Genomic DNA, 16,612 nt, shown 5'->3' with positions numbered 1-16,612 from the left:
GGAAGAAGCATCTCCTCAAAGTCGGCCATTTTGGAATGGCCATTTGACATGTTCGCAGGAGCTTGCGATTTTTCAAAATTTCCGCACTCGGGCCGAGACGCGTCACGTGACGTCGTCATCACGACAAGCGTTCAGCCGAAGCCCTTTTCGATTCATGTACGTGAAACTTGAGTACAACTAAAACTGCGAAGTCCGGGATAAAATGGTGGTCCAAAAAACTATTAAAAAAACAAAAACAAAACCTCATCGTCCTAGGTACAATGTTCAGCTAGCTAGACGTCTGGTTGTGATTTAGCTACCTCTTTAATACTTTCGTAGCTAGCTTTATATTTTCCTCACAATTTCAGCGACGACCGCTTTATTTGAGAACTTTTCATGCCAATATATTGTTAATATTGGCACAAAAAGACGTCAAATGACGTGCGTACGCCGGCGTTAAAGCGGGGCGACGACAGTCAGCTAGCTTTAGCAGACATTTTCCTGATTTATTTGTAATTTTTTTCACAATTGTTAGAATTCTCAAACCGTTTTGTTCTCGGAAGCCTGGCCACCGTCGTTTCCACGTGAAGCATGCTGAGGCCTTAAGGGTTCTTCAGATGTTCCTCTAAGGCACAGGTCCTGGAGAACCCCCTGTCCTGCACGTTTGAGTGTTGTCCCTGCTCCGAACACGCTTGATTCAACTTATCAGCTTCAACCAACTCATCCTGAGTTGAAGTGGGTGTGTTCGAGCAGGGAACCACAGGTCAAGGGGGTTCTCCAGGAAGACCAGAGTTGGGAACCTGTGATTTAGAGGAGCATTTCGTTATGCAGAACAAACCCTAAGAGTATTTCACCAAAATGGGTTCCAAGCTTGAACGGCTAGGATTTGTTTTTCCCCTAAGAGTGTAGAGCGGTCCTCAGCTCCGTCCAAAGAAAAATCTATACGTCAAATTTGCCTCTCGGAGTACGAGAGCTGGTTCAGATTTCACGTTTTACGCTAAAACCCTCATATGAGGTGTTCAAGTCTTTCTTTGTGTGTGTGTGTGTTGATTCGCTGCATGCAATCCCGTGTCCTTTCACCTCGTCACCTTTCGGCTGCATAGTAACAATAGAAAGTGTCAAGATGTACAGGGTCTGGAGTACAGAATCGTTGCATAGTGATAGTCACACCTCTTTTTAATCTTTGATCCAGAACCAACAACAAAAAAAAAAAAAACGCCACAGAAAATCTCGTAAAACCTCAACTGGCATGTCAGGGTTTTTCTGTTTTTTTTTTTCTTCTTCAGCAATAACTGGAGTAAAGAATCGGAATGGAGGAAAGGAAAAAAAAATCTGTAGTATACGCTAAAGTACAATATATTATTTGACCCTGTTTTTCGAGAGGTATCGCGCAGGAGTTACGGATCAGTTACAATCGGTGTAAACAGTATCTAAAGCTGCTGTAATCGACTTTTAAGAACACTTCGGCTATTTACATCCCGACAGCGATCGCTAAGATAGACGTGACACCGGCGCGGGGGCCGGAATCGAAGCGGACGTCGAAGTCGCGCTCGAAATCGGGCGTCCCGATATAAAACCGTGGTCCGCTCTTACAAACAAAAGAAAACTACTGGGGGGGGGGGGGAGTTCTTTTTCAGCTAGCTAGACGTACAGGCGTGGTTGAGCTGCATCTTTAATACCTTCTTAGCTAGCTTTGTATTTGAGCTATTTCAGCGACGGCTGCTCGGTGTAACGCTAGCCGGCTAGCTTTATTTCAAATCCTTTTCACGCCAATATCAGCCAGCTAGTTTAGCCCAATTTAAAGCGGGGCAACAGGCAATTGGTTTTGTTTTAAAAATTTGAAGGATCGGTTTGTTCCTGGGTCGGCGGATATATTTTCAGCCGACGTTGTGCGTATCGCGAATATATGTTCATCCATATTGAACGCGGGCCTGAAGGGGAAAGGTGTGGCCTTCGTCGGCAGCCAACATCGCTTACAGCAGCTTTAATAAATATGTGTTTGTCCACTCAACTATTTTCTAACGTGTCGATTTGTAGTAAGATCATCCGTCAAGTACGAACATGCGCACTGCCTCAGATCCGCATCCATCCATCTTTCATGCATTGTTTTTTTTTTTTGTTTGGTTTTTTGTTTTTTTTTTACACAATAATAATCATTTTAAACAGAACTCATCATGCCTGTCTCGATATAAAATCATAACATTTAAAAAAAAAAAAAAGTTTCTCCAGTGATGTGAAAGGCAACATTAGCATTCGGTTAGCATTCATCATGTGTACAGAGACTCGACTAGAGCAGCGCTACGGAGAGTTCACGAACACGCCACGGAGACGGAGAGTCGGAGCTGGCCGAGAGAAAAACGTTAGTGAAACCTTGGCGGCGTGGATGAGGTGTGAAACCGGAGGAAAGCAGCAGGTCGGTGTGGCTGAAACGAGCGGCGCGAGGACGAGGCAGTGTTTCTCGCGACGGTTCTGCAGCGAGAAAGAGGAGATGTGGGAGGAGGCGGAGGAAGAGGAAGAGAGCGCTTCTTCTCTTCTATCCTTTCCTCTTCTCTCTCAGGCTGCGAGGACAAACCGGTTCACCCTCGACATCCCTGAGACAAGAAGGAACCCGTGTTTTGTTGTGTTTTTGTTATGTTCTGTAGATCGGTATGGAGGTTTCAAGTTTACCACGAGCCGGAGGAGTTCGGCGTGGAACGCTCCACTTCCACATTTTTAGCATAGAGAGAGAGAGAGAGAGAGTGGCATCATTTCCTCTTTTCAGAAGAGCACACAGACGCAGAAAAGAGTGTGGATCGGTGCAGAACGCTGCTTTCACAATGACGTCTCGACCATCGGCTTCACTCTCTGACTCGTACAGAGCGCTAACACTGGAGACTCCTTACTCCGGAATTGTTAGACGAGCGCATTACGATAAACCTGCACTACTGTCTGCTAGTAACACTGTTACAGAAAACTAATCAACACCTTCTGGCAAATCGCAATCCAGAATTCGACAGCGCTGTGGTATAAAACGGTAAAAGAAGCGATATCCAGACGTAACAATACCAAAACCTGACACTAGAGGGCGCTGCGTAATAACGGTCCTGTAAACTGAGCTAACTTGCTTATTTTTATTTTTTAAGCAAATGCAACATTTGAGCATAACGTCAGAAGCAATATTTAGGAATTTCATTGTATTAGGACGATTGTAAGCATTTTGTCGTAGCTAGATACGGCTGCGATTAGAGTGACGGAAGCCCCGCCCACAACTGCCTCCTATTGGTTGATTCATGATTACTTTCTAGAACGAAGAAAGAAACGCATAAAAATCAACGGCACCTGACCGATACGACGACATCATTACGAAAGCAGCTTAGCACCAACACCACTGCATTGCGGTGTGTATGTGTGTGTGTGTGTGTGTGTGTGCATGTGTGTCTCGAGTCCCTGCATTCCAGACAGAAGACGTCGAGCACGGAGAAGTCCTGAGACGAGGTAGTTGAATCTGTGGATTGGAGCTCCAGCAGGGAGGAGGAGTCGTAGCTACAGGTAAACTCCGGCCACTCAGAGGGCGGGGCGTGTGAGGGCGTGGCTGCACATCTCTTCCTCCTCACTGTAGGTCCACATGCAAACTAGATCTGTAGACATGCTTGTTCGTAAGGCAGGGTCGTTAAATAGTCTTTACCCTGCTGTCGTGTATAAATAACGGAGTGTCTATTCGTGCTCAGGTGAAAACAGAACAGCTGTATGTACCCTAAAACACCAGAAATATACGTCTGTCCCTATAATCAATGACATCATTACCAGCCCTATTTTCACTTATTAGGTTTGATGTAGTAAATATAATCAGTAGCTAACAGCTAGCTAAAGTTATGCCAATTGTTAAGTTGTGCGAGTGAAAACCGTAGAAGATTGCTCCTTCTGATGTTACGCAACGAGAAATAGGGCGCAAACAGCATTTCTACTTTCACCTCGGGACGAATATCACCTGCTTATAAATAGATGTAGAGCGTTCGCCAGTGACCATGTGACTGTCCAAAGCAGTCTTGGAATAATCTGATCTCAATACAATCTGACGCGCCCGCTAGTCTTTGCGTTTCCGTCGGATTAGGGAAGTTTCATAAACAGCCCGTTGTCCATGGAGGAGACGGGGACGGGGAAGGGGAACTGGAAGAGGTTGACGTCGGCGGTGAGCGCGGCCACGGCGGCGGGATCGTGCTCGATCTGCGCGCGCAACGCTGGTTCGATCTTATCAAGTCGCCGCTTGAGCCGCTTAGCCTCTCGTTCGCGCACCAGCCGCGCTTGTCTCCTTTCGGGCGTCTCGGTGGCGCGTTTGAGGCGCATGGCCTCGCGGTCTCGCTGCAGCCGGCGCGCTCGCTGTTCCTGCGTCTCCTGCAGCCGCTGCATGCGCTTAGCCTCGCGGTCGCGTAACCGTCTCAGCTCGCGCTCCTCGGGCGTCTCGCGCTCGCGCTTGCTCTTCTTGGCCACGCGTTCGCGTTCCAGTCGTTGCATCCGCGCCTCGGCCGGTTCGTTCCTGCGCCGTGATGCCCACTTTCTCATCTCCGAGGACGGACTGCCCGCCAGCTGCTGATACGCAGCACAGCTGTTACACACCAGCAGCACGCCTGCTGGATACACGGGCATGGGGTTTAACAAGTCGGGGAGCGGGTTGAGGGTGTCGGGGAAAGAGGGCAGTGAAGATCCGGAGGACAGGAGGCTGCCCGGGAGCGGGGGGAAGCCTGAACCTAGAGAGGTTCTGTGATTGGCCCCTTGGATGGACATGTGACCATCAGACACGGACACGGCCTGGACCATAGAGCAGGTCTGATCTCCGCTGCTGCTCCCTAAATCACTGGCACTGAGGAAGTCATTCAGCTTTTCCCTGCAGTGTGGAAACAAATGACACAAAAATGATGCCACAGTTAACGATGAGAAGTTCATATATATATTGCTTTGTTTAATTATCTAGCTAGTGTTGATATATATATTTGTATGTGTGTGTGTGTGTATATATATATATATATATATATATATATATATATATATATATATACATATATAAAAATGATATATGTCCTTAGAAATACCAAACGCTCATAAAGAAGACTCGCATATCTATATATTTCTTGCTTTAAGGCTCGATTATGACCTCTTCAGTGATGTTAATACACAGGTGAACCAACGACAGGGAGTCGATTCGAATCGCGATTCATTTTCAATTTGATTCAAAAGCAATTTTTTTTTTTTTTTTTGTAAATCAGAAACGAGTCCTATACACTTCTATATACTCAACGGATATTCGATTCAGCCTGAGAATAACCATGGACTGTAGTGGTGTTGGTAGTTTGTATATAAAAGATGTTTGGGATTTAAAATCGATTTTTAGTACAGTGGACGGGTGCTTGGGTTGCAGACCTGTTGAAGTTCTTGGTGTCGGTAAAGCGAGCTCCACACACCGCACAGTTGGAGAGTCGGTCGTCTGAGTGAATGAGGAGGTGACGTCCGAGAGAGCCCGGTGAGCTGAGAGCTCGTCCACACACCGGGCACACGTAACTCTTACTGCTACCCACCGTCGATGTGTGCTGCTCGCGACAAGAGCGAGGGGGAGCGAGAGAGAGAGATTGATTTTCACCAGTTTCACCAGCACAGATCCTTTATTTAATTATAACAGCTGCCTTCTAGCTAATTAACACCTCTAACTGGACTTAAAGAGCGTTTTCCACTGCACGTTTCAAGATCTAGATCGGTCCCATATTAAGCATTAAGGGGTTTTAATTGAGTTCATTTCCCATCAACCCCATTATATAACATCGAAGAAGTTATTTAGATTAACGCCGTTCTCTCGTCTGATTGGCTGTTTCCTTCAACAAGATTAATGGTGCATTGTGAAGAAATGAAAATGGTTTAAAATTGTTGACAAAAATGATAAAGTTATAATTACATTATCAACAAAGTGTGCACCGTGTATTTTTCTGTGTTGGAAAAATAACTGGGCTGCTGCATTTATTTTTTATTATTATTATTATTTTAAAGATGTTAAACACAAATGTTTGTGCAGGCTGGGAAACTCAAACAGCACAATGTATTGGACAAAAGTAACAATGAAACAAAGATTTGTTTGTGTGTATGGTGTTGTGTGAAATGTCTAACCAATCTGAAATGAACTGTTAGCTAGCCCCGCCCCCAATTATCATTATATCTAGTACAAGTGGAAGATTTGATGGAAAAAGTTCCAGTTTCCTTAGGCAGAGGAGAAAAGACCTGTAGAGACAGTGTTGATGGTGGTAGTGATGGTGGTAGTGGTGTTCATGATGGTAATGATGGTGGTAGTGATGGTGCTAGTGGTGTTCATGATGGTGGTAGTGGTGTTGATGGTGGTAGTGGTGGTGATGATGGTAGTGAAGATGGTGCTAGTGGTGTTGATGTTGGTAGTGAAGGTGATGATAGTGATGGAGGTGGCAGTGATGGTGATCAGTCCTTCCAGGATTTTGCTATCACAGCAAATGAACGAAAAATCAATGAAACACCGCAATATTCAGAGGAGCTTACAATTTTTCTAAATTACCAGATTTGGAGTTTCGCAGATTTGGGCCAAGACGTGTCATGAGACGGCATCACGACGCACATTCAGTCAAAGTGCATCGAACATGAGTACAGTTAAAAGGTCTCATTTACCAACAAACATCACTGTGAAAGACCGTACAAAACAATTTTGTGCGATTATGATATGGTGGTGATGGCAGTGATGATGGTGATGGTAGTGGTGAATATAATGGTGGTGATGGTAGTGGTGAATATAATCGTGGTGGTGGTAGTGGTGAATATAATGGTGATGATGGCAGTGATGATGGTGATGGTAGTGGTGAATATAATGGTGGTGATGGCAGTGATGATGGTGATGGTAGTGGTGAATATAATGGTGGTGATGGCAGTGATGATGGTGATGGTAGTGGTGAATATAATGGTGGTGATGGCAGTGGTGATGGTAGTGGTGAATATAATGGTGGTGATGGTAGTGGTGAATATAATGGTGGTGATGGCAGTGATGGTTGTGGTGAATATAATGGTGGTGATGGCAGTGGTGATGGTAGTGGTGAATATAATGGTGGTGATGGTAGTGGTGAATATAATGGTGGTGATGGTAGTGGTGAATATAATGGTGGTGATGGTAGTGGTGAATATAATGGTGGTGATGGCAGTGATGGTAGTGGTGAATATAATGGTGGTGATGGCAGTGATGATGGTGATGGTAGTGGTGAATATAATGGTGGTGATGGTAGTGGTGAATATAATGGTGGTGATGGCAGTGATGGTAGTGGTGAATATAATGGTGGTGATGGCAGTGGTGAATATAATGGTGGTGATGGTAGTGGTGAATATAATGGTGATGGTGGTAATGATGATAATGATAGTGATGGTGAATATAATGGTGGTGGTGATGGCAGTGATGATCAGGATGGTGGTGATTATAATGGTGATGATGGTGGTGGTAGTAGTGATGATGTCCTCACCTGGTAGACGTGTGCAATGAGTTGATCTGCGCTGCCGAACTCCAGAGTGCAGATGGGACATGCGTAATTACCCCCCAGGTCTGACTCCCTCTCGCTCTCCTAACGGACACAATGTACACACACACAGGAAGTGCTTTAAAGACAACAGTAAGTACTTACACGAACAGCAAACTTCTCCTCAACAGAGTGTTTACAACAGTAATACACCCTGATCCCACATTTATTCATAAGTGAGTCGTACTATACGTACCTCTGCTGAACGTGGTTCCCTTTCTTGCAGGGTACCAAGAGATTAATATCTCTGGATAGAGTGTGTGTGGGTTTGTTTTTTTAAATAACGGACAGTATGTGACCACGATAGTTATTTCTTTTTCTTTTTTAAATCTCAGGAAGAAACAACAAAATTTCTCATTTAAACATTTCTGATTCATATTTATTTATTTATTTATTTATTTATTTTACCTTTAATCTTTATTATTATGGCTTTCTGTTCACTATATATGCTCACTACATAGAATATAGCATAATGCTGATATGTATAGAGCCTAGTGTAGTGCACTATATACTGTATAGAACGCCAAGATTTGAGACTCGGCCAAAGGAAAGGCAAATTTATTCTTGCTGTTTAAAAGTATTGGCACCCCCGGCTTTCTTTGCAGCCGTTACCGCAAACATCCTCCCGAGAACCCCCTCCCTCTTCGACGGGCACGGTTACGTGATGATTATCCGGCACAAGGACTCAATCAGGGTACGGAGAGTTCTGGATTCATAAAAAAAAATGATAAATACAATAAAAATAAATAAACGCTGTGTGAGCAGTGATCTCCACATGAAGCTGAATGATAATCACTCCAGAAGCTGTGGATGTGTGGGAGGTGTGATGCTGTAGTATCATGTGCCCAGTGTAAGACTTTTAAACACACACACACACACACACACACACAATGCTGTTCATTCTGCCACACTAATGTAGCTGCCAACGACAACGAGGAGGCGTTAGCATGGAACATGAGCGTCTCCTACAAATCTGAGTGAGTCATCATCTCAACTGTCGTGGTGACGCTTTGTACCGCGTTGCCATAGAGGCATGAATCACGCTTCTGAAATAACACCCAGGACGCGTTTCCTCGTCTCCGGCTGCACGGTGGAGCTCCTCAAAGAAGCGCCTGATTTGCTCCGTTCGATGTTACGTCAGTGTCTTTCTTAAGTGACTCACTGGAAATGGATTATTTTCCGAAAGCATCACTTCCTCTCGCGTGCTCATCCGATTCAAAACGTGACATAAAGCAGTGACTGCTCCTGTGGTTTCCTCATACACTGTGGTCAGACCTACATACACTACCCGTCAAAAGTTTGTGGACACGCGACTGAAACGTTTCTCATGATCCTAAAACCCTTTTAATGTGAAGGTGACAAAAATATAATCGTGCCGACGTATTTCGTTCATTAGAAAACTAACGCTTTATTTCCTCTTTTTTTTTCTTTTTTTTTTTCTATAAACAGGCGACTCTGAGCGAAAAAGCAGCCAATAAGAGTCCAGCGTAGGTGTGAACTCCTTTAATACTGTTTAAAAAACATCTCAGGGAGATTCCTCAAGAAATCGGTCGAGAAAATGGCCAAGAATACATTTCTGGAAATTCCAGGCAAAAAGGGTGGTTACCTTTACCACCCCTTAGTTGATTATTTACATATAACAGCACCTCCCAAAGTGTTTCATACATTTCGTTTTTTTTGTTAGTTTTCACTTGCATCATAGCAACTTTTTTCTATCTCTGAAAAAAATGTTGGCAAACTTAAAATTATCGCTTTAAAATGACCTCTGGCTGTTACACAGCACTGACACTGGAGACTCCTTCCGTAAATACACGTCTCCTCAAACAAAACATCGGCTGTACGAGTCCCTGCGAACGAGCCGTTACTATAGAAACGATAACGTATTACTTTCAATACTTTAAACCTGCGATTTGCAGCTGCACCCCTGTAGGAAATTAATCAACACCTTCTGACCAATCGGAATCCAGAATTCCACAGCGCTGTAGTTCTCCAGAAAGAAACTTTTACGGAAGAAGTGCTTTCCCAGTGCGGTTCAGTTCACGTCGTCGCTTTAAAGCGGTCAAGACTCACCTCCTTCATGCCTCCACTGTGAACGGAGCACTGGCTCGCCTTATGACACGTCATGTTGTCATCAGCCGAGGAGCTGGAGGAGTTCTCTTTGTCCAAGTCGCTGTCGCTGTCATCTGAATGAAGAAAAACACGTTAGCGTGACGGAATTACAGCGCCACCTGGATAACTCGCTCAGTGTGGAGGGGAGGTTCACCGGTGGTGCCGTCCTGCTCGTCCAGGTCTCCGCAGTCGGCGCTGTGGCGTGCAGAGTTGTCAGCAAAGTCGTCTTTCGCCTCCATCTCTGAAGCGTGCTGTAGGCCAGAGAAGCCTGTCATGTGAAACGGCCCTGTCGACAAACGAGGATAGAATTACTGAGGAAAACGACGGCGAGACGCTCACACAGAACGGCCCACAAGTGACGAGGAGAGAAAGTTACTCAGATGTGATGTCGAACAGGGCGGTGGGGTAAGTATTGGCACCCTTGGCAACAAATAAGTTTGCACGTTTAAATCCCACAACCTCCTACTAGTACGTACCCTCGTAGGTAGGACTACGGTATTGTTTAGGAATCCGATCAGAAACCGAAGCGTGCCACGCCGTGAGAGATCCCAGAGTTCCGACCGGATTGAAAAACGGATTCGGTCTGTCCGAAAGTCAGTCGTAGCGCAAAATGAGTCAGTCAATAACAAAATAAATAAATAAATAAATATCAAACAGCATGTAGTAATAATTAAATAATATAACTTATTTTCCATGACGTTCCGGAAATCGGAAAACCTTCACGGACACCTACGTGTATTTCATCACGGTAACGAACTTTATTCGATTATATGCAGTGTTAATGCGTGTTTATCGCGATCGGACGGTCCAATCCTGACAGTGTGTGCGATATGTTTTCTCACCCGTAGTGCGAAATTAAGCTCCGAGATTTAATGAATCAATTAAACTGAAAAGCCTGAACCGCATAATAAATAGCGATTAAGTCTCGTTGAACATCAGTTAATATTAAAGGTGTCTGGAGCAGCTTTACTCGACACTCGGACCTACAGGAAACTACGACGCAAAAACTATAAACAAACCGGAATTCTGGATTTGCGACAAGAAAAATGAATCCGCTGTAGTGAAGGAAACTTTTTCCTCTAAACCCGACCTTAAAGTCTGGTGTCTGTTTGACCCGTTTTGTCGGTGTAGGAATGAAATAAGCCCCGCCCACTGGCTGAGCTGTCCAGTGTTATACGTATGTATCGCTGCTAAAGCGAACACAAATTAAATAACGCACTGATCAGCGTGACAACTAGTTGTTCGATTTACATGTGCTTCGCAAGGTCTCTATACGCACGGGGACCGGTGCTCCCCTGACCTTCCGACCAGGAAAAGACCAACAAAGCAACCCCCCCCTCCCATCAACCTGGGAACTCGGGATGGTCTCCTCGACTCCGAGCGAGGGTAAATCAAAGTGGCTGCTAAAAAAAACTAACACGTCATTTGTTTTTAAACGAACGCGACAGTTCGCAGTTCTGAGGAAGAAGATAAACGTCGCTCTGTAGCCCGAACGTGCCGAGGTCAAAAACGGCGTCGTTCCCATTTCCAAGCTCCGACGTCCCGTTTCGGAGGTAATTCGAACACGTGCGTCGTCGCGAGCGAGGAACCCGGAGAAACGTCGGACCACGCGCGGCGCAGGGTTTGCTCCGAGGAATCGTTCGAGACGGTCGCTTCTTTACAACATCCTACCCAATTTGCGCAGAATGAAGAAAACCCGCCATTTAATTGCCGCTTGTTGATGAAGTCGCGGAATAGGAACCACTTCTCGCGTGAAAGTACACGATGAGGCCACGCAAACAAACGAACAAAAAAAAAAACTTTTTCATAAAGTATGTCAGTTGTGGAACAAAGTCAGAAATGAACTTTAAAAAAAATGAAGAGATCATACCGTGTAAGATTTGTGCTTGTGGAATTTGCGAGCGTTCGTTAACGGAGAACACTCTCCGAACACCGTCCGTCCGTCCCTCCCTCCACCAATCTGTCTCTCTCACACGCCGTCAGATTTGCATGAGGAAAGACGGTCTCAGTATTCAACACAACAGGCCGGCTTGACGGCTCGCAGCCAGTGATTGATGTGAGAGATACCCATCCCCCCCACACTAGTTCAGCCGGGCTCTGTCTGTACATCTGTCTATCTATCTATCTACCCTTCCTCCCTCCCTCCCTCCATCCATCCCTCCCTCCCTCCCTCTTCCTGTCTCGTTCTCGCTGCCACTCTGATGTTATCTCCACGTCTGTGTGTCTGTAGGCAGATGACGCAGTGTCTGACCGAATCCAGACAAAGAGACAGACTCATCAGCCGACAGAAAGGGTCCGAGTCGCACCAGGGCGAAGAGTTCGAGCGAGCGAGGGAGGGAGGGAGAGGAGGCGGGGGGTGGGGGGGTACAAACAAAACACACAAAAGAGACAGAGTATGCCAAAACTTTAAACACCCGGCTACGGGGTGGCCTTGAACTCACAGCACCCATCTCTCAACACTGAATGAAAAAAGACAGACAGACAGACAGACAGCACACAAGACAGGAAACGTCTGCATGGGTGGAGGCCCTTGTACCCCGTGTCGGTGTGAACACTTTCAATCGCCTACTAGAGGAAATGAAATGAGCTTAATGTACGTATCAGCTGATCGTCTGTGCGATTTCGGCGCTATTTTAAGACGGTTACTCGTCACGCTGTACGAGCGCACCGACACGTGTCCGCCACGTCAGATTCTACGACGGAGATCTCCACTAACGAGGATAAGAAACACAAACGTTCCTCAAAGTGAGCTTGAGGAAACGATCGTTTTTAGCATGTTTCGTTGACGCACCATCCGACAGAACCCGTCCTCCTATCGGTCGCTTTTAGACGAGCTTTGTAGCGGTGAAACTCGTCTCTAATAAATCGTCTGCTGTCAATGTCGACGCATCATAATTCCAGTCCGTACAGGATTTCGCCAGGTTTTTTGTGTGTGTGTGTGTGTGTGTGTGTGTTGCTGGTAAAAATGCTTGATCGCAGGAAATTGTTTTGCGCAGTCTTTCGCAGGGATGTTTGTCGGTAAACGAGTCCTTTTAGCTGTACTCATGTTCGACACACGTGAAGCGAAGACGGCTTTGGCTGGAAGCGCGTCGTGATGACGTCACGTGACGCGTCTCGGCCCGGACCTGTGGAAACCCTGCGGTACTTTTAAAAAAAAACCTTTCCTTGATTTTGCGCTCATTCCTGCGATTGCAAAATCATTCTCCAAAAAAAAAAAAAAAAAAATACATGACCTCAAAACACAACAGGCGGCTTACAAAATATTTAAAATATTTATACACCATCCAAACAGCGAAACAATACAAGACAGCTACAGAAAAAAATTTTATATATATATATATATATATATATATATATATATATATACACACACACACACACACAGAATCGGAAATAACTTCCAGTACCCTGGTCAAGTTCCAGCGAACGTGCCGAGTTCGAGGGTGCCATTACTTTAATCGTAGCGAAAACACTGCTAGAACGTTGAGTGCTAGCTTCGTCAGATGACTTAGCCTGATAATACAATACAAACACAACTAAGGTACGTAGTTTCTATGACACGGTTACCCCTCGTAGTGTCGTGAGCATGTACAGTGAACAGGAAGTCAATCTTTCTAGCTCCGCCCACACGTCGGTGGTTCAGTTCTCTCTGAATTTGTTAAGCAGATGTCAAATGCAAAGGAGCAGAAAAGCCCGGGGACGAGCGGTTAACAAAAAACAGGCCTCTGTGTTGTTTTTTAATTAACCATTTAATTTCCATACCTGATTTCATTTCTATTTTACGTGCTCATTGTCTTTTATTTAGGTGAAGCTGTAACTGTTTTCTGACCGCTTCAGGACACATCTTGTGGACTCTCTCGTTTCGCAGAGAGTCGCAAGTTCCACAACATTACATGTAACTATAAACGGATAAGTACGAGGCGAGATCCATTACGCCGTGGCGTAAGAGGAATAAAACGCTGAGGGATGTTCTGTCATAGGAAGATAAGCAACTTCAGGACCGTAACCGTGACTCCGCCGCATCACATCGTCCGTCGTTAATTACTTTCTTACAGCGGCAGCGCGACACGGAGCATTTTATTACCTTTCAAAATATAAAAACAGCCCGGGGAACGGAGACGCATGAGAACCGTTCGTTTATCCTTCATCATGAGAATAAAAACCTGTTCCCACCGATTTAAAAATGTCCGTGAGTGTTGACTCTTGCATCAGGATTTGTGCATCGAGAATTTTTTTTGTATAAAATCAATGAGACTGTAGGGATCTGTACTGAACGCTTAGAGGAAGTCGGGAGGAGTTCGGATTTGCTTCAGGAAGCACATTAGCTCTCGCGTCTTTCTCTAGCTAAATCAGATTTGGCTCAAAGAAATGTGTTATTTAAATAAATTCAATACAACTATAGAAATTAAACATGTAATATCTCTAAAAATATATATATATATATATATATATATATATATATGTAAATAAATCAAACGAATTTTGTGTCAGCAAATGACAAATGAGATTTTGTTACAGTTTTGGGTTGACTCGAGTCTCGACTCGAGTCTCAACTCTCGACTCAGACTGAGTTTTATCTCTTCTGTACCGACTTCACGGAGGTGTATATATCACGTGACAGATTTTGTCTCATCTCTCATCGCATTTTTGGCATGACTCGGTCTCCGAAGCTTGCAGGTAATCTCGGTTAGTATCAGATCGAGGCAGACGATCTAAAGAGCTCGGATATCAGTACAGCACTGATAACGCGGGGAAAAGTGGAAGGGTTTTACTCTTGTGTCCAACACTGTGTCACGTCAAATAAATGTATTTATTTACTTATTTATTTATTTTAAAACACCTTTGGTGCAAAAAAGAAAAAGAAAAAGAAAAGTTCATTACTGTCGGTGAAAGCGAGATGAAGCGCTCATTTAGGTGGACCCGAGGAACCTGAGGAACAAACGTGCACATTTTCACTCCAGGTCCATGTACAACTGTGAAACATGTCCTATGATCTGCGATAAAAGCTTATTCAAACGCGGTTTAGAAAAGATTATTTCATTCTTCAGACCCAAACGACTGAGGATGGTCGTCAATCATCGAACTCGCACACTGCTTGTAGCTTTATTCGAATAAATCGTCGATACGGTGAAGTTCTCCGTAAGGAGACGTTCACTTAACGTTTATGGAAGGAGTCTCCGGTATCAGCGCTTTGTAACAGTCGGAGGTAAAGCTGAAACTTCCCCGACATCTTCAGGACAGACGGAGGAGTTCACGACGGTCTGTTTGTTCGTTCTGCACTTTACAACAAGCCGCGTTTATCCGTCATTTTTTTTTTTGTTCTTTTTAACCGTACTTGTCGATTCGCCGTGGCGCTAGAGGAACACTCAGGGCGTGCTGTTATAGGAAAATAAACAACAATTCTGGTCGGTAACATTAACTTCATCACATCCTTCCGTCCTTAGAAGGTTTTATTTCTTACGTGTTTACGTACGTACATTATTCCACCCCGGTATCTGAAACTAATCCGGTCCGAATAGGGCTTCAGACTCGTCTTACGTTTTCACGTCTGTGATCTGAGCGTTTGGGCTCGTGTGCGTGTGATAACAAAATCATAAGATATATGAAAGTATTTAACACAGAATTAAATCTCTCCTAAACTTTTACATACAAACAACAAGAAAGTTAATTCATTAATAGTTCATATTTTTTTTTGGTGTTGTTGTTGTTGTTGTTGTTAGTTCTTCATCCAAAGCCATTCAAGAGAAATGCTCAGTAAATGTTAGTTACATATACACTGTGTGTCTTTCTGAAAGTCTGATCATTCAGCGTAGAATTAGACACTATATTAAATATATAAATCACTAAAATGTCAGGATTGTAGAGATTGTAGATATAGTAGTAGGGTTAGAGAGGAGCAGCTGTCCCTCTGAAAGCAATGCGGATGTGGGTTATACATCATGTCCAGCCTAGAAATACGAGTTAAATCAATGGAGATTGATTTAATAGGCGTCCATCTCATTTTTTTTGCACTGTAAATAATAATATGTTTACAATACCTGTGATACCTACAATTCACTTTGAAAGGGTTGGTCTGTTTTCGTCTTGACATATTATCATTCCCCAGCTGGAAAGAAAAAATCCTGCCTCCTGCCTCCTCCTCTTTCTCCTTCTTTCTCTTCGGCCAGACACAGTCGGTTAATTCGATTATCTTTTGATCCAGATAGGAAAAAAAAAAAACAGTCTTTTACAGGAGAATGTGCTGAAAAGGAAAAGGAAAAGGAAAAGGAAAAGGAAAGACTAGACTAACACAAGAGTGACAATCCAGCAGGCTGCTTCATCTCATTTCACCGAATAAACACGGAGTATTCCTGCGAACCGACACCTCTCACGGCTCACTTTCAACCTCATCATGTTGAGACGTCTATCGGCTACATTTCACCTCATTTTCGCGTACAGAAACGAGCTGAAACGAGCTTAAACACCAGAAAAACGCCGGTTCGGGTAGCAGATGTTCCTCACTGAGAAGCTCCGAGTTGCTCTGCGGAGAGCGAGCGCCGCCATTCACTGCTGTTTTCGTTTCCCGAAATGCAGTGTGGGATACCTAGTAGTCCAAATGAGCAGACGCCATATTAGCTGCTGTTGTGATACGTCGACGCGTCCGCCATTTTGGAAAGGTCAGCGTGTCATCGCAAGAACTGCTGATCTACCTTCATTGTAACCTTGTAATTGGCTATTAATTTAACTGATTGTGTGTATATATATAAATAAATATATATATATATATATATATAAATGTGTGTATATGTGTGTGTGTGTATATATATAGTATATATATATATTACTTTGTTATAGGCTAGACATCATACATTTGTAAATGCACTGTTTAAACAGCCTGAAAAGTGGATCTTGAACAGAAATTAGCATTAAATAATCATCATTAAATCATAAGATACAGCTACTAGTCTTGAATTTAAATGTTTATTGCAATTCCATCCATC

General features: G+C 44.1%; 1 protein-coding gene across 3 annotated transcripts; it reads right to left on the bottom strand.

Moving 5' to 3' along the window:
• Positions 1–3,910: 3,910 nt before the first annotated feature.
• znf821 (zinc finger protein 821) lies at positions 3,911–16,337 on the bottom strand. Of its 3 annotated transcripts, XM_053634507.1 has the most exons (7): positions 15,922–16,337; positions 15,684–15,822; positions 9,787–9,918; positions 9,594–9,706; positions 7,470–7,568; positions 5,374–5,540; positions 3,911–4,840 (listed from the first exon to the last, which is right to left on the bottom strand). In XM_053634507.1, the coding sequence occupies exons 2-7, from the start codon at positions 15,721–15,723 to the stop codon at positions 4,066–4,068; spliced, it is 1,326 nt and encodes a 441-aa protein (XP_053490482.1). In that variant the 5' UTR covers positions 15,724–15,822; positions 15,922–16,337; the 3' UTR covers positions 3,911–4,065. The 3 variants fall into 3 exon arrangements, with proteins under 3 accessions (XP_053490482.1, XP_053490483.1, XP_053490481.1); XM_053634508.1 differs by having other exon boundaries at positions 15,671–16,337; XM_053634506.1 differs by having other exon boundaries at positions 15,684–16,337.
• Positions 16,338–16,612: the final 275 nt, after the last annotated feature.

The sequence above is a fragment of the Ictalurus furcatus genome, chromosome 10 (genome assembly GCF_023375685.1).
Source record: "Ictalurus furcatus strain D&B chromosome 10, Billie_1.0, whole genome shotgun sequence".
Lineage (NCBI taxonomy): Eukaryota > Metazoa > Chordata > Actinopteri > Siluriformes > Ictaluridae > Ictalurus > Ictalurus furcatus.
This window is presented reverse-complemented; position numbering and strand designations above follow the sequence as displayed.

What these genes read in the sequence shown, in the direction of transcription:
- znf821 (XM_053634506.1), bottom strand. Translation starts at nt 15,723, where the DNA reads ATGTCAAGACGAAAACAGACCAACCCTTTCAAAGTGAATT. An exon ending in CGAGCAGGACGGCACCACCG is followed by an intron (nt 9,707 to 9,786) that starts GTGAACCTCCCC and finishes TTCTTCATTCAG; the next exon opens with ATGACAGCGACAGCGACTTG. An exon ending in ACAGTGGAGGCATGAAGGAG is followed by an intron (nt 7,569 to 9,593) that starts GTGAGTCTTGAC and finishes TGTGTCCGTTAG; the next exon opens with GAGAGCGAGAGGGAGTCAGA.